The 24,754-nt window shown below is 44.3% G+C and overlaps 1 protein-coding gene and 1 long non-coding RNA gene across 2 annotated transcripts in view; both read left to right on the forward strand.

The window, feature by feature from the left end:
• The window catches only part of HHIPL2 (HHIP like 2), a 28,139-nt gene extending 12,179 nt beyond the window's left edge, over positions 1 to 15,960 (forward strand). Inside the window, exons 6-9 of the mRNA XM_057301284.2 lie at positions 6,128 to 6,273; positions 11,197 to 11,278; positions 14,523 to 14,605; positions 15,327 to 15,960. Of these exons, the coding sequence (XP_057157267.1) occupies positions 6,128 to 6,273; positions 11,197 to 11,278; positions 14,523 to 14,605; positions 15,327 to 15,613 (598 nt within the window). The 3' untranslated portion in view covers positions 15,614 to 15,960. The remainder of the gene's footprint in view (positions 1 to 6,127; positions 6,274 to 11,196; positions 11,279 to 14,522; positions 14,606 to 15,326) is intronic.
• Positions 15,961 to 18,313: 2,353 nt separating this feature from the next.
• LOC134729110 (uncharacterized) lies at positions 18,314 to 23,999 on the forward strand. Its single transcript, XR_010109995.1, has 3 exons — positions 18,314 to 18,595; positions 19,658 to 19,789; positions 23,094 to 23,999. It is a non-coding gene; the product is annotated as an uncharacterized LOC134729110 (long non-coding RNA).
• Positions 24,000 to 24,754: the final 755 nt, after the last annotated feature.

The following is a 24,754-nucleotide window of genomic DNA, read 5'->3' on the forward strand; positions in this document are numbered from 1 at the left end:
CACACACACACACACACACACACACACACACCCCAGCCAGAGATAAGCACTCTCACCACAGCTTAGTTTTGCTTCTGGAACTTCATATATAAATGGAATCATTATAATATGTACTCTTCTTTTTGTGCTTGGCTTCTTTAATTTGGTAATGTCTGTGGGATTCATCAATGTTGTTCCATGTATCAGTAATTTGTCTTTTTTATTGCTTTGTAAAATTCAATTGTATGAATACACCACAATTTATTCATCTGTTCTCTGTGTTGCTGATGGACATTTTGGCTATTCCCAGTTATGAAATATTGTGAATAATATGGCTACTGTATTTTATAGTCTTCAGTGTAGAGATCTTGCATATTTATCTGTCTCTTAGTGTTTGATGTTATAGTAAATGTTATTTTGTTAAATTCCAGTTTCTGACTGTTAATTGTTAGTATATAGAATTTTTTTATATTGAGCTTATATCTGGCAACCTTGCTGAACTCTTTGTTCATTCTGATTGCTTTTTTGTAGATTCTACTGGATTTTCTATGTGGAACATAATTTTATTAGAAGGTCTGTGAATAGAGACACTTTTACTTTCTTTTTTTTTTTTTTTGAGATGGAGTCTCGCTCTGTCGGCCAGGCTGGAGTGCAGTGGTGCGATCTCGGCTCACTGCAAGCTCCACCTCCTGGGTTCACGCCATTCTCCTGCCTCAGCCTCCTGAGTAGCTGGGACTACAGGCGCCTGCCACCACACCCAGCTAATTTTTTGTATTTATTTTCTTTTTTTTTGAATTGGAAGCCTGCTCTTATTTTTTAACTGGCTTATTGCTCTACATTAATCTCAGTGCAGTGTTGAATAGAAATAGGGGAAAGCATTCATTTTCACCATCATATTGGTGTGATGTTACACAGTAACATCACACCAATATGATGTCAGCTGTAGGTGATTTCTATACACCCTTTATCAGGCTGGGGACATTTTCTTTTATTTCTAGTCCTTTGAAAATTCGTATTAGATATAGATGTTGGGTTTTGTCAAATGCTTCTTTTCATCTTTTGATGAATCATGTGGGCTTTTAAAATTTTTAGTTTCTTAATATGGTGAATTTCATTGATTGATTTAAAAATTGCTAGAGCAGTCTTGCATTCTGAGGAAAATACCACTTGGTCATAATGCATTATCTTATTTATTTATTTATTTTTTGAAACAAGGTTTTGCTCTGTTATGCAAGCTGGACTGCAATGGCACGATCATAGCTCACTACAGCCTCGAACTCCTGGGCTCAAGTGATCCTCCCACCTCAGCCTCCCAAGTAGCTGGTGGCACCCAGCTAATTAAAAAAAAATTTTTTTTTTTTGTAGAGATGGAGTCTTACTATGTTGCCTAGGCTGGTCTTGAACTCCTGGCTTCAAGCTGTTCTCTCACCTTGGCCTCCGAAAATGCTAGGATTACAGGCATGACTCACTGCCCGGCCCCACCCTTTTTACATATAGACGGATTTGATTTGCTGACATGTTGTTTGAAATTTTAAAATCTATGTGCATGAAGGAATAGTGAACTATAGTTTTTCTTTCTTGTAATATATTTGTCAAATTTGGAATCAGGGTAAACAGGCTTTACAGAATAAGTACTCCTGTTCAATTATCTGGAAGAGTTTGTGTAAAATAGGTATTATTTTTCCTTATGTGTTCTTCCTTCCAAGAAAAACCATCTGGGCCTGAAGTTTTCTATGTGAAAAGACTTTTAATTACAAATTTAATTTCTTTATTAGATTTAATTATTCAGCTTATCTATTTCTTTCTGAGTGAGCTTTGGTAGTCTGTGCCTTTCAAGGAATTTTTCCAGTTTGTCTACGTTGTCAAATGTTTTGGCATTCAGTTGTTCATAATATTCCTTTATTATTCTTTTAATATCTATAGAAACTATGGTGATGTCACTTGTCTTATTCTAGATACAGTTGGTAGTTGTGTCTTCTCTTTTTTTTAAATCAGTCTGGTTAGAGGTTTATCCATTTTATTGATCTTCTATAAGAGCCAGCTTTTGTGTTCATTGATTTTTTTCCTGTTATTTTTATGTTTTTTTCTATTTCATTGATTTCTTCCCTTTTTTCTTCCTTCTGCTTGATTTGGATTTAATTTGCTCTTCTATTTCTAGTTTCTCAAGATGGAAGCTGAGATTATTGATCTGAGACCTTTCATCTTTTCTAATATATGTGTTTAGTGCTATAAATTTTCCCCCGAGTACTACTTTAGCAGTATCCTGTAAATGTTGATATATTGTGTTTTCATTGTTATTCAGTTAAAAATATTTTCTAATTTACCTTTTGATTTCTTTGTCACATGAGTTATTTCAAAGTGTGCTATTAAGTTTCCAATTACCTGAAGATTTTCCAGAGATCTTTCTGCTATTGATTTCTATTTTAGATTTACTGTGGTCCCAGAACATATTGTATATGACTTGGGGGACTATCTTGGATTTTCTGGGTGGGTCCTAAATGAAATCACAAGTGTGTTTAGAAGAGGAAGGTAGGGGGAAATTTGAAGATGGGAGAGATAGAAGGTGATGCAACAACGATGGCAGAGGGAGAAAAGGTGACGTGATGTGGGGCCATGAGTCAAGGCATAGGGACGACCTTCAGAAGCTGGAAAGAGTGAGGGAACCGATTCTCCTCCAGAGCGTCTGGAGGGAGCACAGTCCTGCCAACACCTTGATCTTGGCTTAGTGAAGACCACTTCAGAGTTCTGGCAACCAAAACTATAAAAGAATAAGTGTATGTTGTTTTAAGCCACAAAGTTGTCGTAATTTGTAGTTGAGGTGATTTGTTACAGTGGCAATAAGAATGTTATCATTCCTAATGCTCTCAATTCCTTTGGGTAGATGCATGTTTCTATCTGATATCATTTTTCTTCTGTCTGAAGAACTTCCTTTAACATTTCTTGTCAATGGGGTCTATAGTGATGAATTGTTTTCACTTTTGGAGTCTTTATTTTGCCTTCATTTTTGAAAGATATTTTCACTAGGTATAGAAGTCTATGTTAACATGTTTTTTTCTTTGATTCTTTAGAGGCTGCGCCACTATTTTCTGGCTTGCACCATTCCAATGAGAAATCCGCTGCCAGACTTCTGTTTGTTCCTTCATATGTAATATATCATTTTTTTTCCTATGGCTGCTTTTTAAGATTTTCTCTTTATCATTAGTTTTGTGCAATTTCATTAAAATATGCCTTAGTTTGGTTTTCTTCATATTTCTGTGCTTAGAGTTTGTTGCAGTTATTGGATCTGTGAATTTATAGCTTTCAAGAAATATGGAACATTTTTGGCCGTTATATCTTTAAATGTGTTTTCCTCTGTCCCCACTCCTTCTCTCCTTTTATTCAGAGGCTCTAATTACATGTATATTGGGCTGCTTAAAGTTGTTCCATAGTTCGCTGATGATCTATTTATGTTAAAAAATTTTCTCTGTGTTTTATTGTGGGTAGTTTCCATTGCTATGTCTTTAGTTCATGAATTGTTTCTTTTGTAATGTCTAGCCAGCCATTCATCCCATTGAGTGTGTGTGTGTGTGTGTGTGTAATCTCAATGTATTTTTCACCTCTAGAAACTTGATTTGGGTCTGTTCTGTATCTCTCATATCTCTCTGTAATTTTTTTTTTTTTTTTTTTTTTTTTTAGAGATGGAGTCTCGCTCTGTCGCCCAGGCTGGAGTGCAGTGGCACGATCTCGGCTCACTGCAAGCTCCGCCTCCCGGGTTCACGCCCTTCTCCTGCCTCAGCCTCCTGAGTAGCTGGGACTACAGGCATCCGCCACCACGCCCAGCTAATTTTTGTATTTTTAGTAGAGACGGGGTTTAGAATCATTGTTTAAATGTTCTTGTCTGCTAATTTTAACATCTTCATCAGTTCTGTGTCACTTTCGATGGACAGATTTTACTCTTTATTATGGGTTGTATTCTCCTCCTTCTTTACTTGCCTCATAATTTTTGATTGGATGCCAGAAATATTAATTTAACTTAGTAGGTGCTGGATATTTTTGTATTCCTATGAATGATTTTGAATTTTGCTTGGAGACATAGTTAAGTTACTTGGAAGTAGTGTGATTCTTTCAGGTCTTGCTATTAATATTTGCTAAACAGAACCAAGGTAGTGCTTTTTCTAGTGCTTTCTATTCCTCACTACTGAATTCTACCTATACCCTGTGATACTTATGCTATTCCTGATCTCAAGTAAATGCCAAGTACTTTTTCTTCTAATTCTTTCCTTTGTTTTAAAATATTTTCTCACATGTATCTGCTGTTGAGTATACTGATGATTACTTCAGGGGAACCTTTTGCAGCTCTCTGGCATTCTTTCTCTGTGCAATTTTCTTCTCTCCAGTATCTGTCCTGCAATGTCTTACTGCATTGGTCTTCCTGGACTCTCAGCAATATCTTTTCAGCTCAAGGAGCCTGCTGGGCTTTGCCTGTATTTTCCCTCCCTGTGCTGGAAACTCTCAAGGTAGTATGCTGGAAAAATCATAGGGTTCACCTTGTTTGTTTCCTGTCTGTCAGAGAACACACTCCTCCATTGCCTGATCTTCAGTATATTTCAAGCCATTATTATTCTATCTTGTGCAGGTTTTGGAATGTTTAAGATGGGAAAGTAAATCTGGTCCCTTTTAGAAAAGATGTTCTATTTTCATGCTGCAATTCTTAGTTACAGAGATGGGGTAAAGTTACTAATTGGTCAGGTCCTTTATCATCACTTACTAGAGCTTTGGGATTTCATTGTTCTTCATGTTTTTCTCCCTACAACCTCCACTCACCACCCTGCCCCCATACACACATCATTTGGTTAATATGCAGTGATTCTTTTTCCTTTTCTTTTCTTTTTTTCTTTTTCTTTTTTTTTGAGACAGAGTCTCACTCTGTCACCCAGGCTGGAGTGCAGTGGTGCAATCTCGCTCGGCTCACTGCAACCTCTGCCTCCTGGGTTTAAGCAATTCTCATGCCTCAGCCTCCCAAGCAGCTGGAACTACAGGCACACAACACCACGCCCAGCTAATTTTTGTATTTTCAGTAGAGATGGGGTTTTGCCGTGTTGGTCAGGCTGGTCTCGAACGCCTGGCCTCAGGTGATCCACCCGCCTCAGCCTCCCAAACTGTTGGGATTACAGGCATAAGCCACTGCACCCATTCACAGGCAGTGATTCTTAATTGAGGTGTACTTATCAAAATCCCCTGGGTTTAGGATCTCTGTTTCCATAAAACTTTCCAGGTGATTCTGATGAGCACCCAGGGTCTAACCAACTTCCTTTCCCTTTTCTTCTAAAAACCTGCTTTTAGTTCAGATAGATGATAGAGGGATAGGAAGCATCTTTCTGCTACTATATAAACATACAGCAATAATAATAACAGTTAGTAGTTTTTTTAACCCTTACTATGTGCCACACACATTGGTGAGATCTTTATGTATATTATTTTGTTTAACCTTCAAAATTCTCACCTATGGTAAAGTATGTTATCACTCCCCATTTTATGGATGAGGAATCTGAAGCTTAGAGATATTGGGCAACTACCCAAAGGTCACACAACTAATGAAAATAAGATCAGTCTTTTGTAGTGGTGCAGCCTACACAGCACGTCAAACTCTTTTTTTTTTTTTTTTGAGACAAAGTCTTGCTCTGTCACCCAGGCTGGAGTGTGCAGTGGCATGATCTTGGCTCACTGCAACCTCCACGTCCTGGGTTCAAGCATTTCTTGTGCCTCAGCCTCCCGAGTAGCTGGGACTATAGGTGTGCACCACCCTGCCTGGCTAATTTTTGTATTTTTAGTAGAGATGGGGGTTTCACCATGTTGGCCAGGCTGGTCGTGAACTCCTGACCTCAAGTGATCTGCCTGCCTTGTCCTCCAAAGTGCTGGGATTACAGGTGTGAGCCACTGGGCCTCGTCCAAACTCCTTTTATATAGAACATGAACTTCCTCATCTAGGGCAAGTGGGTGATTGAAATATCTCTGAAGAAGCTTTTTGGTTGCTTGGAGGCAGGCTAGTTATTGATCTCTTAATGGGGGACTCAATCCTAGTACTCAGGGATCCCTGATTCTAGGAGAAAAAGTATTCTGCAGAGTGGATATATGGATTCCTAAACATAAGGGTTTATTTTTTGTCTAGTCGACTTATGGCTTTGCAGGAAGATAGAAAAAACAAGAAATGGAAGAAGCAGGATCTTTGCCTGGGCAGCACCACGTCCTGTGCCTTCCCAGGGCTGATCAGCACCCATAGCAAGTTCATCATCTCCTTTGCTGAAGATGAAGCAGGTAACAAATGTACAGAGTTGTTTGATTTCTGCTTACTGGAACTCGGATAATCACAGGCATCAACTGAACGTTTATTTTAAATAGTAATTATCACTTCTACTATGATCACTATCGTTTAGTCATCTTTTATAATGTACTGATACTATTCTAAGCACTTCACATTTTTTACCTTATTTCATAATCATAACACCCCCATGATATAATTATTTTTTATTTTTTCTTCTTTTTTTTGAGACAGAGTCTTGCTCTCTGTCTGTGGCGCCATCTCGGCTTACTGCAACCTCCGCTTCCAGAGTCCAAGCAATTCTCCTGCCTCAGCCTCCCAAGTAGCTGGGACTACAGGTGCCCGCCACCATGCCCAGTTAATGTTTGTATTTTTAGTAGAGACGGGGTTTTGCCGTGTTGGCCGTGCTGGTCTCAAATTCCTGACCTCAGGTGATCTGCCCGCCTCAGCCTCCCAAAGTGCTGAGATTACAGGCGTGAGCCACCGCGCCCGGCCCCATGATGTAATTATAATGCTCATTTCACCAATGAAGAAACAGACTGAATATGCCAACCTACTCCTTCCTGATTGAACCACACAACTCACTGTGAGGGGAATATCTATTCTGAACCACAGTTTTAGGAATGTGGAAAGGGCCAACAGTGGGCCAGACTAAATGGGCAGTGGGTGTTTATGCTGCCGGTGCTGTCTGGGAAAGGGACCTCTGGTGATCATCTCACTGGTTGGGCCAGGTTCTTTCCTGACCTTGCCAAGAGTCTGTGAGAAAAGGAGAATTTTATTTATTTATTTAGAAATCTGAGAAAAAGGTAGACATCTAGGTAGGAGGTTGCTCAATAGACAGACTAGGCACGTGTTAAGGGGATCAGTGAAGCATGATGTGCACGTGTACACATGAGCGAGAGAGACACAGAGAGACTCAGCTCTAATACATTTCCAAGCATTTTCTCATCAGAAAGCCGATTTTTAACTCAGCTTTACATAAGTTATGTTTCACTCTGAAGGATAAAGTTTTCAAATTTTAAATATTTCTCTTTTTTTATGTGAGGACAGTGAACTTTTCAGTATTTGGCACGAGATATCATCATGTTTAAAGGCAGAGATAATAAGGTGATCTCTCAGGGTCCCTTCCACATCTAGATTCTCTATAGGTGAAAAAAAAATAATTAAACAACAGAAAACAAAACAAATAAAAAAACACAAAAAATACATAAGAAAAGAAAAAATTTAAAAAAAAGATTCTCTATAGGTATAAACCAGAGTCTCAAAGGATTCTGAAGTATTTGGTTTCTTTCCCCTCTGGGCCATGAGGTGGCTGCCTTGGGACCTTCACTTGAGTAGGATATAAAGAGACCCAGTCAGCTCCCGGACCCTTTCCTCTCAGCTAGCCGATGAACAGATAGTTTGAGATGAATGTTTTATAGGAGCAGAGGAAACTTCAAGAATTTTGGAAACTTCAAGTATTTTAACAGGAAAAAGTCTATGTGAGTTCCAAATTGGAAGTCCAAACATACGAAAAAGGAGAGAAACCACAGGCTGGCAGGATGATGGCCAGTGGAAAGTGAGTGACGTGAAAGCTGCAGGCGATGGTGGAGCCTCTCCTCTGCCGGACACCCCTGTGTCCAGCACCACCCCAGAGATTGGAACCCCAGAGGCAGGCCTGCCCAGGGATTCTGGGCTGCCATCTTCTGTGGCTTGCTCCTCTTCAGGAGGCCACAGAGAACCTGGCTTTGGTGGCTTGATTTGTTGTGCTTGTAGACTTCTCACAGTAGAAAACAGACAGCATAAAAAAAAAAAAAAACAACAGTCATGGTACATCTGGCAAACAAAACACAGTCCTTGGCTGAATTTCATGGGGTAGACTTGCCAAAGTGTTCCCAAGCCTTTGCCCAAGGGTGGCCCTGAGGCTAATGAGGCTGTTCCTGAGGCAAATTATTTTTTTTTCCAGAGTTGCTTGCTCTTGTGTTTTTGCATAAACTGATTCATATTTTCTGCTCTTGCCATATTCTTTTCCTCTGAGAGGCATTTTTAGATCTGAGCCTTATTTCATTATTTTATTATCAGTCCACTGGCTTTAGGTAAGTTACTTTTTACTTGGAACCTGAGCTCTGCCTCACCTATGGCTGCAGTTCACATCCTGGGTCCTGAGAGTTGATAGCTGGTATGAATTGCTGCTGAGTGACTGGCTGGTGTGGAGCTGCCCATTGCTGAGGTTTAATTGATGGGATTTCTGAAAGTTAGTCACTGAAGGGCATTCCCAAGATGGCTGGTCAAATGAATTCTGTTTGCAGTAAATTTGTATAGCATGCATTTTTGTTTTAAATGGCATATTATAGTTTTTTTGTTTTTCTCCCCTAAGACGTATATTAAAAATATGAGTTGGATGCTACAGATGAAATTCACTTCTAGCATTGTTTTCTCCTAAAAATACAATGGGAAGTCTATGGAATGTGGAAGACATGTAATTTACACAAACTGCAGTCCTGTATAGGCACGGTTTTCAATTTTCTTTTTAGACTGAGAAGGCCTTTGCATGGTTTCGAGGGGCCCCTGCCTGTGTACACGTGGACCTTTCGTAGACACCACATTTATCTAATGGTAGAATCACTCTGGATGGTGCCTGGGCTTCCCATTCAGACAAAGCAAACTGACTCTAAAGGAGGATGTGCCCTAGTTCATCAGATCTCTTACATGGGGAAGATTATAAATCTAGTTTGTCAGTACACAAATCATAGTTTGTTAGGCAGCTGCTACCCTGTGTAGGGGCTATGCAAAGACCATGAGGCTCACACTTAGCACAAGGCAAATGCTGGTCTCTGTTCTCCACAAAAAGCAGTTGTTTAGAGCTGTTGTGTGGTGGCTCATGCCTGTAATCCTACTGCTTTGGGAGGCTGAGCTGGGAGGATTGCTTGAGTGCAGGAGTTTGAGACCAGCCTGAGCAACATAGGGAGACCCCGTCTCTACAAAAAGTTTAAAAAATGATCCTGATGTGGTGGCATGCACCTGTAGTCCCAGCTACTCAAAAGACTGAGGTGGAAGGTTTGCTTGAGCCCAGGAGGTTGAGGCTACAGTGAGCTGTGATTGTGCAGCTACACTCCAGTCAGCAACAGAGCAAGACGTTGTCTAAAAAAAAAAAAAAAAAAAAAAAAAAAAAATTAGTTGTTTAAATAATTCAGAGCTGTATAAAGCTTTAGGTTTTTCAGAATTGCAACTTAATAGACATTTTCTTTCATAAAATTGAGAAAGAGTTGTGTAAGGCACATAACAGCAAGTGAATTTAATTCAGTGTAATGGCACAAACATTGGGTCAGACAGATAAGAAAGTAATAATAACTACGATTATCGAACACTTTCTTTTTTTTTTGAGACGGAGTCTCGCTCTGTTGCCTACTGCACTGGGAGTGTAGTGATGCGGTCTTGGCTCACTGCAACCTCTGCCTCCCAGATTCAAGTGATTCTCATGTCTCAGCCTCCCGCATAGCTGGGATTACAGGCGTGTGCCACCACGCCTGGATAATTTTTGTATTTTTAGTAGAGAGGGGGTTTTGCCATGTTGGCCAGGCTCATCTTGAACTCCTGAGCTCAGGTGATCCACCTGCCTCAGCCTCCCAAAGTGCTGGGATTATAGGCATGAGCTACCGCGCCCGGCCTGGTTATCTAACACTTTCTAATTGAATACCTAACAATCACTTGAGGCATTGTGATCCCCATTTTACAAATGAATAAATATCTCGAGGGTTGTGCAGGTGAAGAGGTCTCCCAAGATAGCATGGAGAGGAACTGGTGTTATCAGAAATCAAACCAGACTTCTGGGAGTCTCCACTGGGGCTCATGACCGCATAGCATAATGTCCCTCACAAATAACTAGAAAGCAATGTGGAATGAGGTAGTTACTGTGACAAAAGAACATTTCCCAGAGTTCCAACTGGGAGAAATGGTAAGGAGCAGGGGGCTCTTTCTCAGAGTGTATTAGTCCGTTTTCACACTGCTGATAAAGACATACCTGAGACTGAGACTGGGTAATTTATAAAGAAAAAGAGGCTTAGTGGACTCACAGTTCCACATTGCTGGGAAGGCTTCACAATCATGGTGGAAGGTGAAAGGCACCTCTTACATGGTGGCAGACAAGAGAGAAAATGAGAGCCAAGAAAAAGGGATTTCCTCTTATAAAACTATATAAAACCATCAGAGCTCATGAGACTTATTCACTACCAGGAGAACAGTATGGGGGAAGCTGCCCCCATGATTCAATTATCTCCCATTGGGTCACTCCCACAACATGTGGGAATTATGGGAGCTACAATTCAAGATGAGATTTGGGTGGGGACACAGCCAAACCATATCAGAGAGATACAGGAGAGAGTGGGTAGAGGTGATTTTTGTGGGGCATGGAAAAGACCGAGAGAAGAAGTGGAGAGTGGGGAGGGTCACCAGGAAATAAGGAACTCAAGGACAGAATGAAAGAGGAAAATGGGAGTGAGGCTGAAGGGAAACAAAAGGACTAAAGAAGGGGCAAAATAAAGCGATTGACAGATGGTCCTCAGCCTGCAGACTGTATATATCCAAGTGTTCACAGAGGAAAGAGGTGGGGAAGGAAATGGAGATTCACTGAGGTGAAGTTTCTGAGAGCAAGGAGGTGACAAGGGAGAAAACTGTTTGGTTTGATAAACAAACATACACGTGAAATTGCCTCTGCTAGGCCATACACTGAGCTAATCTTTGGGGGGTTCAAAGATGGACTTTCTCCTCAAGGAGCTCACAGCCCAGCAGAGCTGATGCCAGTTAGGTTTCTGGGATTCCGTTCTTGGCGCTCACTGCATTTTAGGGCCATAACCTCTTTTTGACCATTTTCTGTGCATCCAACTCTGTGTCTCAGTGCTGCCTGATGTCCCATTATTGCCTGTCTATTTTTGTTGCCTTAGGGGAGCTGTATTTCCTGGCGACCTCTTACCCAAGTGCATATGCACCACATGGATCTATTTACAAGTTTGTTGACCCTTCAAGGTGAGATTTGATGTCATTTTCTTCTCAAATGCATTTTTCTCATTTCTTATCTCCATGGCAGGCCATAAAAACAGTCCTCATTGTCCCGAAGCAAACTCATGTTCTAGGTGAAAAGCAGTTTGGACAAATAATGGCATAGGACAATGCGTCTATAGCAATTATGAAATACTTGGGAAACGGTCTCTTTGCAGTTGGACATGAAGACCTTGAGCCTTTCTAGGGTTAGTCTAGGTCTGTGGCTTTTTTTTTTTTTTTTTTTGAGATGGAGTTTCACTCTTGTTGCCAAGGCTGGAGTGCAATAGTGCCATCTTGTCTCACCGCAACCTCCGCCTCCCAGGTTCAAGCAGCTGAGATTACAGGCATGCACCACCATAGCTGGCTAATTTTGTATTTTTAGTAGAGATGGGGTTTCTCCATGTTGGTCAGGCTGGTCTTGAACTCCCGACCTCAGGTGATTCACCTGCCTTGGTCTCCCAAAGTGCTGGGATTACAGGCATAAGCCACCATGCCCAGCCTTTTTTTTTTTTTTTAATATGCTTCTGGAAATGTCTGTCTGAGGTCATCTAACAACAGGTGTAGACCTCTAAGCACCTGAGTAAGTACTGCTCCCCTGTCCCCTGGGCTTGGTGCAGATCTCCAGGTCTTTGGCAAATACGTTTAACTGGCAGGTTCCTCAGTAGCTCCACCTTTTCTGGAGTTTAGTGTTTATTCACTTGCTGGGCTCTATGCTGTTTCCTTCTGCTTCTTTGCCTATCTCTCTCAGAGGCTGACCAACCTCCACCAGCACAGGCAAAAGCCACAATACCACTTCCCACTTGAGAGGTGGTTAGGTCTGGGTCAGGTTATCTGCCCCAGGGAGGGTGATGCATTGTATCCATCCTGAGGAGTCTGGGCAGCGCACTGGATTTTTTTTTATTTTTATTATTTATTTATTTTTTTAATAGACACAGTCTCGCTCTGTTTCCCAGGCTGGACTGCAGTGACACGATCTCGGCTCACTGCAACCTCTGCCTCCTGGGTTCAAGCTATTCATGTGCCTCAGCCTCCCAAGTCGCTGGCATTACAGGCATGCACCACCACACCCGACTAATTTTTGTATTTTCAGTAGAGACGGGGTTTTGCCATGTTGCCCAGGCTAGTCTCGAACTCCTGGGCTCAAGCGATCCACCTGCCTCAACCTCCCAAAGTGCTGGGATTACAGGTGTGTGCCACCATGCACACTGCCCCAGTGCTCTAGATTTATCTAAAAATTATTGCCAAAGCAAGAAAATCTCCCCCTGAATTAGCTTACAGATAGACCTGCAGAAGAAAAATTTCCCCTGAGGCTTATGTTACCCTTATCTGGATTGGCATTCAGCAGACATGAGGCAAATAGGTCCAGCCACTGGTTAGGGCTGGGGGACCAGCTCTATCTGAGCTTGTATTTGGCCACAGGGCTCTCAGTTTGTGTGTTCTCGGAAGTTCCTGGAAGAGGCTCCGTCCCTGAGGCTGTGCCCGGGGTGATGTATGGATGGTGGAGGGTGGATAGCCAAGGGGTGAATTTAATACTGGGCTGTTCCCACTGCTGGGTCTGCTTCTGTGCACTTCTCCTGGGCTTAGGGGATGGAGCAGACTCAGGGTCTTTAAAGTGCTTCTGATGGTTGACGATGCCTTGGTGGGGAGTTCTCTTTCCATTAACAGGCTTCCTATGTGAATCCATTTTTCTTTTCTTTGGCAGTTTTCTGATTCAGTTGGCAGGTAATTTAACTCCCCACTTTCATAAGAGCAGCTGTGAGAAGCCACACAGAAAGTGCCCATAAAGCGTTTTCACACTGAAGACATCCTTACTTATTCACCTTTTTTTTTTGAAGTTGACATTTATGGAGTTACTCCTGTGTGCCAGGCACTGTGCTAAGTGCCGTGCATGTGGGCTCTCATTTAATGCTGACAGAATTCCAACCAGGCAGGTTAACATCCTCACTCTATGGATAAAGAAACTGAAGGCTAGGTACGTTAAATTACTTGCCCCAGGTACAGCTACTAAGAGGAACCTGGAATAGGAACTCAGTTCTCTTTGTGGAGAGGTCATTTTAGGACTACTCCCTCCATTCAGTTATAACTATATCGAATCATATAGACTTTTTAAAGCTTCTATAAGTGGACCAGATTCTGCTCTGATTACTTATTCAGCTTGTCTTTGCACGAAATGCACCAATCCCAGCATTTTGAGGGCACCTGGTTAATTTATGTATCCTTTTCTCCCTCCCATTTTTTCCTCCTACCCTTCCTTTAGGGGTAGCTAAATACAGTGGTTGAGAACGTGGACTTGAGCCTGGGCTTGGAATCTTGGCTTTGCCACTGACTAACTGTGTGGCCTTGGGCCTGTTTCTTAGCCTGTGCGAGCCTCAGTTTCCCCTCTGTAAAATGAGTATAATAATAGTACTTACTTCACAGGTTGTTAGGAAGACTCAATGAGTTAATATTTGCAAAGTATTTAGAATGGTGCCTAAGCACTACGTAAGTGTTTTAAAAATAAATACAATTACCTTTTTTTCCCCCCCACCTGGACTTGGGAGGATTGCAGTGAGAGATAGAGTTGGAGCAAGGCAGAGGCAGAGAAAGCAATGGGGACAGGCTGGGAAGTTCCAGCTCTGCTCTCTACAGTGGAAGTACTCTCTGTCCTCAAAGTCCCTTTTATTTCAGAAGATACACCCGGGGACAAGCAGTTTAAGAATGTGTGTGTTACTAGGCAGAGAAGCTGGCATTGCCTGAGGGCTGTGCCTTGAGTTCTTGAAGACATTTTCTTTAAAGGGAGTCACCAGCACCACCATCAGAAGCAGCAGCAGAATCATCCTCATCATCATTTTCATCATCCTCATCTGTGAGCTCTTGTTATGTTCTGGGCACTGTTCCAAGCAAGATGGGTAATATTAGTTTTTGCATTTTATAGGTGTGGAGACTGAGACTTAGCAAGGTTTTTTTGCCCCTGGTTACCAGGATGTGAACCCGTTTTGACTGCCACCATGCCCATACTCCTAACTCCCTCTCTGCACTGTCTCTCAAGGGCCTGAGGTGCCCTGTTCTGTCTGTGCCCTTTTACCTCTCCTTCTGAGCTCATAGCATATTTCCTGTTACATCTACCCCATCCCCATGGATAAGTAAAGGCTGACCCCAATTCTTGCAAATATACGCCCTCTGGTAACCTTGATTTTCTGGTTGCATCTTCAGAGTCTTGCGTCCTCATGCTTTCTGTTTGTGTTTTTAGGCGAGCACCCCCAGGCAAGTGCAAATACAAGCCAGTGCCTGTGAGAACCAAGAGTAAGCGGATCCCGTTCAGACCACTCGCCAGTGAGTCCATCTTTGAGTCTTAGGCTCAGGCCTTGGTGTGGAGGCTAAGGCAGTGCCCTCAGCAAGCAGGCTATAATTCCCATGGTGGAGTCTTAGTTACCCCCTGAGGGAAACTAAGTCTATACGTCTCCTCTGCATAACAGGGGAGTTATGAGTGTAAGGATACCCATTTCTACTGTGACCGGTTTCCTCTAGTTATTCGTTCATTCATTCGTTTGTTGATTCATTCATTTAATCGTTCATGTATTCATTCATTTGGCATCATTCATTTCATACTTACTTTGTGGCAGGAACTATGCTAATCCCTAGGGATACAGCAATGAACACTTAAAGCCTATGACATGTAGGAGTTCAGAGTTAAATAGTGGGGATGGGAAGTGCAGGCAAATAAAGAAATAAATGTAGCACTAATGTTCTGGTATAGAAGGATGCTCAGGGCACTTAGAGGGCCCCTAGAATGAGGAATGTTTCCTTGGGGCAGGGTGGGGAGTCAGGAAAGACTTACAGAGGAAGGATACTATCTTAAGGAAACTATTACAGAACCATGTATCACTGGAGTGACCCTTCTAAAAAAGTCATATATTTAGACCAAGGCCAGTTAGGGAATTAAAAGTATTAATAAGAATAATTTATATTAAAGAACTATAATGCAGTTATAGTTTTCTCTTATAGCTACTTTCTGGGACTTATATTTTTCACTAAATAAATACTGATTTCTCAGAGACAGTCTTGGACTTGCTGAAGGAGCAATCAGAGAAAGCTGCTAGAAAATCTTCCAGTGCAACCTTAGCTTCTGGCCCAGCCCAGGGTTTGTCTGAGAAAGGCTCCTCCAAGAAGCTGGCTTCTCCTACAAGCAGCAAGAATACATTGCGAGGGCCTGGTACAAAGAAGAAAGCCAGAGTGGGGCCCCATGTCCGCCAGGGCAAGAGGAGGAAGAGCCTGAAAAGCCACAGTGGCAGGATGAGGCCATCAGCAGAGCAGAGGCGAGCTGGCAGAAGTCTCCCTTGACCTATTGGTCAAGGTGGCCGACAGGGTGACGTGAGAGAGGAGAGCCACCTCATCAAATGAAAGTCACTGCTGAATAAAGACCTTAGAAGTCTGGGAAGCCAGGGTAGAGGTGGGGCAGGGCGGTTTTCCTCTCCCTGGGAAATCTTGCTGTCTACTGAATAAATAAATGCACCTTCTCTGTATGCAGTGCTTCTGTGGGAGACCATATCCCAGATTGCTGGTGCACCTGGGTTATGGTAAGCACTAGTCCATGAGCCTACTTGGAATCACACTGGATGTCTCCATTTTGTCTTGTAAATGCCTACAACCTGAGGTAATAAATCAACATTTGCTCAAACTGGCACATATCCTTTGATATCCTGGATGTTTGTTTGACATTAGGAAATCTAGCATGCTGTACCACTCTTGCATAAGAACCATACTTCACCTTCCTGCCTCACCCCAGGTCTAAGAGGAAGCCTGTGACAAGCTTACAAGGAAAGACCCTTTAAATGTGGTATCTCCTTTCCCCAGCCCAAAGCTCATGAAGTGAACAAGAGCAGGTTCAGTTCTGTACCTCCAGCACTTACTATCGTAATTACCTGACAGGTTCTTCCTGTGTAGTGCACAGACAAAACCAATTCACTGAGACCACAGTATTGCAGTAGAGAAAGAGTTTAATTAACACAGAGCCTGCCAAGTAGAAGGATTGCAGTTATTACTCAAATCAGTCTCACAGAGAACTCAGAGGCTGGAGTTTTTATGGATAGTTTGGTGGGGGAGGGACTAGGGAATGTGAGCTGCTGATTGGTTGAGGATGAAATCATAGGGGTGTGAGGAACTGTCCTTGTGCACTGAGTCTGCCTCTGGATCGGGGCCACAGGACCTGTTGAGTGATGAATCACAAATCCGGTTAGGGTTAGTTGGTTTCCAGAATGCAACCATCTGAAAAACATCTCAAAAGACCAATCTTAGGTGCTACAATAGTGATGTTATCTATAGGAGCAACTGGAGAAGTCATAAATCTTGTGAACTCTGACCACATGACTCCTGAGCAGTAAGGGATTATAGAAACTATGCTTGCATTTTAGCAGAATTCAGGCCCTTCCCATTATCTAGTGGCCTTTCGTCAGTTTTACAAAGGCAGCTTCAGTCCCTGAGCAAGGAGGGAGTTTGTTTTAGGGAGGGACTATTATAATTCTTGCTTCAAAGTTAAACTATAAACTGAATTCCTCCCATGGTTAGCTTGGCCTCGGTCATGAATGAGTGAGGACAGCCAGCCCGTGAGGCTAGAGGCAAGAGGGAGTCAGCTATGCCAGGCTTCTCGCGCTGTTATAATCTTTGCAAAGGAAGTTTCACTATTTGGCCTTATTATGCACATAGCATAATAAACTTAACTACATTTTATTTGAACACCTACTGTGTGCCAAGCTTATACCCTATCTTGAAACGTCAAAACCCTGCTCCTCTCTATTGCCATATAACCTCCACTGAAGATGAGAAAAGTGAAACTTTGTGAGGTTAAGTAACTGGATCACAGTGGTGTGAGGGAACAGGGAACAGTTCAGCTGGACTAGAATCAACTCCCTCTTGCAATCTGCTGTGCACCTGCCTTCATGGAGGCCCTCAATGAAGGATTGTGACTTTTAAACTATGTATTTGAGGAATGAAGAACTAAGGGAGGAAATGGTCCCTATTTTCATCAAGTTCTTCATATTATGCAAAACATCCAGAAGAATGTAGACAATTTGGTTTAAAGAGAACAAAAATGTAAAATACCAGGGTTGTTAACTTTTAAGGTCATATGATCACTGTTTTAGAAATGGTGCAGTCTCGGCTCACCGCAACTTCAGCCTCCTGGGTTCAAGTGATTCTCCTGCCTCAGCCTCCCAAGTAGCTGGGATTACAGGCATGCGCCACCATGCCTGGCTAATTTTTTCTTTTTTTTTTTTTTTTGAGACGGAGTTTCGCTGTTGTTGCCCAGGCTGGAGTGCAATGGCACAATCTCGGCTCACCACAATCTTTGCCTTTCGGGTTCAAGGGATTCTCCTGCCTCAGCCTCCCGAGTAGCTGGGCTTACAGGCATGTGCCACCACACCCGGCTAATGTTGTAGTTTTAGTAGAGACGGGGTTTCTCTGTGTTGGTTAGGCTGGTCTCAAACTCCTGACCTCAGGTGATCTACCCGCCTCGGCCTCTCAAAGTGCTGGGATCACAGGCATGAGCCATCACTCCTGGCCTAATTTTTGTATTTTTAGTAGAGAGAGGGTTTCACTCTGTTGGCCAGGCTGGTCTCGAATTCCTGACCTCAAGTTATCTGCCTGCCTCGGCCTCCCAAACTGTTGGAATTACAGGCGTGAACCACCATGCCTGGCCAGCTCTATTTCTTTAAGCCTACATGTTTTGCACTTGTTAAAAGTATTTGAACATACAATTACTCAGCTTCCCTTGTTTACGCGTGAATTTTGTATAATCTTAAATATTTTTTCCAATCTAAGCTTTATTTTATCCCGTTTCTTCTATATTTGTATAACTTTAGGCGGCTATCTTCATTGAAAGTTTTTTCTCAAAAGCCTTAAGATATAACATAGTTCTTGGCAGTAATTTGAAAGTTATTTGAGGAGAAGGGGAGACTTACAATGATGATTCAAATGAAGAAAACTAAAAAGTAATGAAGCAAGGCAGAGGAAAAAGCAGTATTCACTTGAGCACATCCCAAAAGAATAACATTTCAAATGTAACTAGAAAAAAGTATGCTGAAGTTCGCAATACAGAAATAATTATTAATAAGATAGCTTTAAAGCCCTGCTCAGCTTTTGAATGTTGGGAATTGACCCAGAGGTGGCTGTAACCTAAGATGGTTCCTTCAGTAATGACCATTTTTTCTTTTTCAAGATGATGATTATTCCCCACCTTCTAAGAGACAAAGACCAGCGAGCCACCACAGCCACCAGTCCCAGAACCCGCCAATGCTGGGGAACGGAAAATGAGGGAGTTCAACTCTGGTAAGTTCTCAGCGAAATCCATGACCTTTTCCTTTATCTTCTGGACTCTCAATGTGACTGATGAAAGTTACCACATGCTCTGCAGGGGGAAATGGTTTAGCATGTGTTACTACATCTTAATCACATCTTTGTAAAGCCAGGAGCATTTTACAAGTCACGTTACAGACATTGTTTAAACATAGTCTGTATTTACCAAAGTATAGGATGTTGTATCATCTCATATTAATTAGTTAGTTGGCTCAAAATTAGTGCTAATGACTTAGTAATTCAGTGATTTCTGTTAGCTTTAAAACCTTTATTTCAGAACTATTTCACCTCTTGGTTTTCATTTTTGCTGTGTGTCGCTGCCTGCCGGCTGCTAATTTATTAACTCCCAGTGAATCACGTGTCCTGTGAAGGGACTGAATATTAGTGGCAATTTATGTTGATGATTTGTATTTTGAATAAATAGTTTGAATACATAGAACATTAAGCTTGTATACATTTTGAAAATAGTATTTTAATATTCTACTGTGTCATAGTTACAATGATTGGATATATATTGAATTTATATGTACTTTAAGTTGTTATATGTTTATGGTCTTTAGCATTCTAACGTGTAATTGTATATCTGTTAAGTCTTTTTTTTTTCAAGATTAGACTGATTTATTGAGGCATCTGTTTGATGCCACATTAAGTGGCCCAGGCTTTGTGTAGGGGTTGAGGTTAAAGCAGGAAGAAGGGTGGTGAGAGGCGGGGTACCAGGATTAGGTTGGAATACCTGGGGGTGCTCTGAGGCTCCCCAAGTTTCCCTGGTCTTGGCCGGCTGTGCTGCTGGCCTGGGCATCTGATGGGCCTGCAAGGGTGGTCCAGGGGCTAGGGCAGGGACTTTGGAGTCACGCCGTTGGCTTTGAATCCAGACTCCTACACTTGGTAGCTGTGAACTCTCCATGCCTCAGGGACCTGCAGAACTGAGCTCTGTCTGAGCCAGGTTCCATCCAGGCACTGCGCATCCATCCAGAGGGGCACTGCCTCAGGTTGCTCGCTATTCACTGCCTTCTCAAGCCGACCCTTGTCTCCTAGGCCCTCACAATCCAGTGGAGGAGACGAAACTCATCTGCTTCTGTCCCTCTGGGCACGCCTCATGCCAGGTGCATCTGTGGACAGGGGCCATGCTCCCGGGCTTCCAAAGTTGGAGAAAGCTGCCAGGCTCAGGTGGGTACATCACAGCAGCTGCTGCCCTCTGAACACAGTGACAAAAGAACACTCTGGGCCTGGAGCCCTGGTCTGGGGCAATGGGCAAGGCTGTTGCACTTCTCTGATCCCACTTCCCCATCTGGAAAGTGCGCTGATTGTATCTCCCTGTGGGCACTGAGGGCTCAGTGTTAGTTTGAGAGCCAGCATCTGGGATTTGGGCTGTAATTCCCCGTCAGCCCCATAGCTGCGGGGAACCAGGGACTTTGTTGGGATTACCCTAGGCATCAGTTTAGCTTCCTGCCCCTGGCTTGGGCTCAGCACCTGAAGTAGTCTAGGGGGTAGGTGGTCCTGGTGGGGGCTGGGGCTTTTACCCAGACTGAGGTCACACCCAGAGCCAGAAGTCTTGGTGCCTGCTCTGGGCAAAGGTGCCAGCCTGTGCGACAAGAGCGAAACTCTGTCTCCAAAACAAAAACAAAAAACCTTGCATCATTTCAAGGGGTTCACACCTCCCTAAGGGCCTGGTAATTGGCTGGCTCTGGCCTGCATCTGGCCCCGAGGGTGTAGGTAACACCCTACCTTATCTGGTTTCTTCCTGCCAGGGCCAATCTTCAGACCTCAGGACTTTGCAGCTATCCCACCTCCCCTCTGGCCAGCCTTGAGCCCTTGTGGGTCCAGCACTTTTTCCAGGCTGTCTCCCGGTTGTCCTTCTGCCTCGAGGCCTGGCTCATGCTGCTCCCCCTCCCACTCTCCAAGACCCACAAGGACCACTCCACACCCAGCTCAGCCCCATCCCCTCAGATAGTCCTTTCTCTTTCCTCAGGTGGCCAGGTGCATATCTTGGTGTGAGGACCTTCACTGTATCTGGGAATGCCTACTGGTTACCTCGGTAACAGAGAACAAGGCATTTACCTGATATGAGTGTCTTGGTTCACTGTCTACATGGCTACGGAGGGAGTCAATAATAGGCTTTTCACTTGCTGCAAGGGCCAGTTCTCCTGGCCCCATGGCTCTAGGGATGGAGGACGCTGCAAGAGATGCACTGCTCACTTCCCAGCTGAGGACTGTGGGTCATCTCAGGGCGATTTCACAGTCCCCACATGCCCCACCCCCTCAGCTCTGCAAATACCAAGCAGTGCAGCCTGCCTAGGGGATGATGGGCTCGAGAGTGCCCAGGTAGTGCCCAGAGTGCCCTTGGCAGGCCCCTCACCTAGCTGCTTCCACAGCTCTGTAGCAAGAGTTCTAACCTTTTTTGACCGTGAAGCCTGCTGAGAATAAGAGCTGTGGACTGTTTTCCCAGAAAGGCATGTACATGCTCTCCACACAAAACCTTTCGTCGTGGCCTAGCACAGTGGCTTATGTAATCCCAGAACTTTGGGAGGCGGAGCCAGTCGGATCACCTGAGGTCAGGAGTTCAAGACCAGCCTGCCCAACATGGCGAAACCCTGTCTCTACTAAAAATACAAAAAATTAGCCAGGCGTGGTGGCAGCCACCTGTAATCCCAGCTACTCCGGAGGCTGAGGCAGGAAAATCACTTGAACCTGGGAGGCGCATGTTGTAGTGTGGTGAGATCACGCCACTGCACTCCAGCCTGGGCGACAGGACCGAAACTCTGTCTCAAAAAACAAAACAAAACAAAACAAAACCTTGCATCCTTTCAGGGGGCTCACACCTCCCTAAGGGCCCAGTAATTAAACCCTTTGGGCCTGAGGGTGAGAAACTTTGTCTCAGTTCTTCCCCGAGTGATCAGCCCAGGGGTAAGGAAGGAGAAGCCAGAAAGCAGGACCCATGAGAAGGGCCCCCTCCTGGAGTTTGAGGCCCACTCCCTCCTGCCCCTGCCTCTCCTCTGTCCAGGACTCCTCCCTGCTCTGCCCCACTCCTGGGGCCATAACCATGGGGAGCTGTGGTTTTCTACAGGCCCCTGGGCACAAAGTGGGCAGGCTCACCTGGAGGCGATCAGAGTAACATGGCAGGAAGTGAGGGGGAAAGCCGCCCTGGAACTGCGCCTCTCTGCCCCCTGACGTCACTGGCGTGCACTCCTCCCTCCCCTCACTCAGGCAGTGGCATGAGTTCCATGTGAGCGCTGTCCTGCTCCCTCTGCTGCCTCTTTTTTTTCTTGGGGCTGCCATAACACTTTCCCTTCCCCAGCCCTGCCAACCTGGTGGGACATTGGGCTTCCCTCTCACAGGGTCCTGGGGACAGGCCCATCCTTTTTCATACCCACAGAGAGACCCTTTTTTTCTTCAGGACCTGGGGAGCAGCCAGGTTCCATGAGTTAAATGCAGATCTGAACCAAGTTGGGATTGGGGTACACACTCTCCTCTACTGAAAAGTAGCTAGGGATTCCAACTAGGTGAGAAGGAGAGTGGGGCAGAGCCAGACCAGACAAGGACTGATCACCTGGAAAAAGCCTGCCATCAAAGGTCTTGGCAAATGCTGGGTGCAGTGGCTCACTCCTGTAATCCCAGCACTTTGCGGGGCTGAGACAGGTGGACTACTTGAGGCAAGGAGTTCGAGTCCAGCCTGGGCAACATGGCAAAACCCCATCTCTACTAGAAATACAAAAATTAGCTAGGCATGCTACACTCCTGTAATCCCAGCTACTCAGGAGACTGAGGCAGGAGAATCACTTGAACTGGGGAGGCAGAGGTCGAAGTGAGCCGAGATTGTGCCCCTGCACTCCAGTCTGGGAGACAGAGTGAAACTGGCCTCAAAAAAAAAAAAAAAAAGAACATGGCCTTGGCAGAGAGGGGCCAGCCCAGCAGTGCCTTCCCTTGGGTTTCTCCTGGGTAGGCCTCTGCCATGAGGAGGTGCTTCCTTCTGCCTAACCATGGCCCACAGCAATGGAATGTCTGCTTCTGGGGGTTGGGTGGGAGACTGCTGGCAGAACTGGAAACCTTCAGGTGGGGTTTTTTTGTTTTGTTTTGTTTTCGAGATGGAGCGTCGCTCTGTCACCCAGGCTGGAGTGCAGTGGTGGAATCTCAGTTCACTGCAACCTCCGCCCCCCTGGGTTCAAACAATTCTCCTGTCTCAGCCTCCTGAGTAGCTGAGATTACAGGCATGTGCCACCATGCTCGGCTAGTTTTTGTACTTTTTGTATAGATGGCATTTCACCATGTTGGCTGGGCTGGTCTCGAACTCCTGACCTCAAGTGATCCACCCACCTCGGCCTCCCAAAGTGCTGGGATTACAGGCATGAGCCACTGAGCCCAGCCCCTTCAGGGGGGTTTTGAGGCTTCACTACAATACTAGTTTCCTGTGGCTGCTGCAACAAATTACCACACACTTAGTGACTTAAAACAACCAAAATGTATTCCCTTACAGGTCTGAAGGCCAGAATTCTACAGTAAGTCCTACTGAGTCAAGGTGGGAGCAGGGTCGGTGGCTTCCGAGGCTCTGCGGGAGAATCCGTTTCCCGGCCGTAGAGGTGGCCTGCACTCCTCAGCTTGTGCTGCCCGTCTCGAATGACTGGAGTTTCCTGCTTCTGTCACTACACCTCCCACCCTCTCCATCACCTGCTCTGCTCTTTTAAGGATCCGAGTGAGTACATCAACCCCAAAAGCCAAAGACCCTTAACTTCATTATATCTGCAAAGCCCCTTTTGCCATATAAGGTCATGTTCACCAGTTCCCGGGATTAGGATATGGGCATCTTGGGGGCATCAGCCTGCTACAGCTAGGCTGCAAAACTGTTACACCCTCCTGGTGTTTCAATGATTGGGAGAAAAAGGGTTGGCATTTTTTGCTTAGGGGTCCCTCTTAAACTTGTATCTGTAAGGTCGGGGGTCCCTCTTAACCTTGTGTTTTTGTTTTTGTTTTTTTGAGGTGGAGTCTTGCTCTGTCATCCAGGCTGGCAGTGGCGTGATCTTGGCTCACTGCAATGTCTGCCTCCTGGGTTCAGGTGATTCTCCTGCCTCAGCCTCCTGAGTAGCTGGGACTACAGGCTCCCGCCACCATGCCCTGCTGTTTTGTATTTTTGGTAGGGACGGGGTGGGGGTGGGGCTAGGGAGGGGGGTTTTGGCTATGTTGCCCTGAGCTCAAAGCGATCTGCCTGCCTCTGCTGCCAAAGTGCTGGGATTACAGGCCTGCACCACTGCACCCGGCTACTGTAAAGTCTTATTTCACACAGCTGAGACATGTTTTAGGAAGTTTGCTAAAAGACCCCTGGAGACCGCCTCATTGTGACCTCCCTGTTATTGTGTTTAATTTGATTGAACTTTTCTGCCCTCCTGCTTTTCAGCTTCTCTAATAGTCTCCCATTAAACCAATTCTAAGAACCACCAAAAAGGGGAAGTTTTTTCTTGAAAGCAGTAAAATGATATGGACTGTTAGAATGTAAAATATATGAAATAAGTCATTATACGTTAGTGCTGCTCTGACATAGGGACGTATTATTGAGAAGCAACTTTTGCTTGATTTTCAGAGAAATGGAATCATCGTATCGCTGATCTACGTAAACAAATTGAAGAATTGTCTGAAAGAAAATATGGTATGTCTAAACTGGAAAAGTCCTGTAATCTTATGTTCATGGGTGTTTACACAATGGAGTTACTGTTCATCATGGGGGTACCGTGGACAAGCCCAGGGCTGCCAGCGAGTCATGCCATCCTTACATGTTTCTCCCTGTAAGGTGCTTTGTAGTGTCTACACACTTTGTTTCTAGATTGCTGCAAAGCTGAGGAAAAGTTGTATTTCTTTAGTTATTAGTTAGCATTTCTTTTAAACTTTCAGTATGGAGATTGGAAATTTATTTACATATTTTTTGCAAAGCCCTGGATCTTAGGGATTTCATTGAATTATTTATTTATTTTTTTTGAGACGGAGCCTCACTCTGTCGCCCAGGCTGGAGTGCAGTGGCACGATCTCGGCTCACTGCAACCTCTGCCTCCCGGGTTCAAGCAGTTCTCTGCCTCAGCCTCCCGAGCAGCTAGGATTACAGGCACCAGCCACCACGCCTGGCTGATTTTTGTATTTTTAGTAGAGACG

The sequence above is a fragment of the Pan paniscus genome, chromosome 1, assembly GCF_029289425.2.
Source record: "Pan paniscus chromosome 1, NHGRI_mPanPan1-v2.0_pri, whole genome shotgun sequence".
Lineage (NCBI taxonomy): Eukaryota > Metazoa > Chordata > Mammalia > Primates > Hominidae > Pan > Pan paniscus.